Genomic DNA, 1,550 nt, shown 5'->3' with positions numbered 1-1,550 from the left:
TCCAATCCTGATCCTGGGAATCCCTGGAAGCTCAGCCCCAGCTGGGACTGGGGATTGGGATCCAATCCTGATTCCGGAAATCCCTGGAAGTTCAGATGCACCCGGGATCGGAGTTTCATTCTGGGATCCTGATCCCTGGGAAGCTCCCGATCCCTGGGAACCTCCCGATCCCTGGGAACCTCCCGATCCCTGGGAACCTCCCGATCCCTGGGAAGCTCCCGATCCTGGTGTTTCTCCTGATCCATGGGAAGATCCCAATCCCATTTTTTCCCCTTCCAGGTGTGAAGAAGAGGACAAAGGTCATCAAGAACAACACAAATCCCATCTGGAATGAGGTGAGAATTCCCAATCCCTGGATTTATCCCTGTTCCTGAGCCCAGGGGATTCCCTGAGGCTTCCACTCCACGGAAAGTTTGGGATCGTTCCCTTTCTGCTCTGGAATTCCGGGCAGAATTCCAAGCTCTTCCCCTTCCATCGAGGCCTTATCCAGGCTCGGCACCAACGTTACAAGGAATTCCTATGGAATGGGAATTTTTCCAGCACATTTTCCCTTCCAACCCCATCCTTGTGCTCCCGTGGGCCAAAATTCCCAAAAAAGATTGGAATTTGGTGGGAAAACGGGCACAGATTGGGGCTGGAGCAGCTCCTTCCCGGGAATCCAAATACAAGCTTTTCCCAGGGCATCTTTTCCCAAAGGATTTGCTGGGAATTTTGGCTTTGGGAATGCTGTGATTCCAAGGGGGTTTGGGATTTGGGTTCTCCACTTCCAGGCGCTGATCCCGGCTCCTTCCTCCCTTTTTTTCCAGGGATTCGAGTGGGATCTGAAGGGAATCCCGCTGGATCCCGATGCCGAGCTCACCGTGGTGGTCAAGGACCATGAAACCGTGGGAAGGAACAGGTGGGAAAAATTCCGGAACGGGTGGGAAAAAATTCCTCTCCCTTCTCCCATTCCCGGAGCTCTTCCCGAACTCCGTGAATTCCCGCCGTGGGAGGCCGGAGCCACATTTTTGGGCTGCTTCGCTCGGAATTCCGGGGGAAAATTCCAGCGTTGGAAGGTTGGGAATACACAGGGGGTCCTTGTTTGGGGATGGATACTTTGGATACTTGGCTGGGATTTGGGAAGCGCTGCCAAGGTCATTCCCAAGGCTCCGGAGTGCCGGGAAGGGTGGCGGGAGCAGAGCCTCCGGTTTCCTTCCTCCCGATGCTCCCGGTGCCTCCCATTCCAGGGGTTCCCCACGGATCGGGGGCTCCTGCTGGGGGAGGAACGAGGGAATTCCAGGGATTCCAGGGATTCCCGGCTCTGTGGGGTGGGAGAGCTGCTGGGAAAGGGGAAAAATAAAGGATGGGATTTATTTTTTGGATCGGAGGTTGGGAATGTGCTCCCTGCTCCGGCAAGGATCCCGTTTCCAAGGCTGGAGCAGAGGCTGGAATTGCTGCTGGGCTGGAATCCAAAGGAGCTGGAGTTTGGGGCTGTTCCAGCTCCGGAGTGTCCATAAATAACCACGGGAAAACGGGAGGAGGGGCCTGGATCCCCGAGCAAGGAGACTCCG

General features: G+C 55.7%; 1 protein-coding gene across 1 annotated transcript in view; it reads left to right on the top strand.

The window, feature by feature from the left end:
* Nucleotides 1-1,550, top strand: part of DYSF (dysferlin) — a 74,526-nt gene that overhangs the window by 4,304 nt on the left and 68,672 nt on the right. Inside the window, exons 3-4 of the mRNA XM_017737380.1 lie at nucleotides 280-335; nucleotides 807-898. Of these exons, the coding sequence (XP_017592869.1) occupies nucleotides 280-335; nucleotides 807-898 (148 nt within the window). The remainder of the gene's footprint in view (nucleotides 1-279; nucleotides 336-806; nucleotides 899-1,550) is intronic.

Source organism: Corvus brachyrhynchos, unplaced genomic scaffold (assembly GCF_000691975.1).
Source record: "Corvus brachyrhynchos isolate BGI_N302 unplaced genomic scaffold, ASM69197v1 scaffold85, whole genome shotgun sequence".
NCBI classification, from domain to species: Eukaryota; Metazoa; Chordata; class Aves; order Passeriformes; family Corvidae; genus Corvus; species Corvus brachyrhynchos.
The sequence above is the reverse complement of the archived record's forward strand: the minus strand, read 5'-3'. Positions and strand labels throughout refer to the sequence as shown.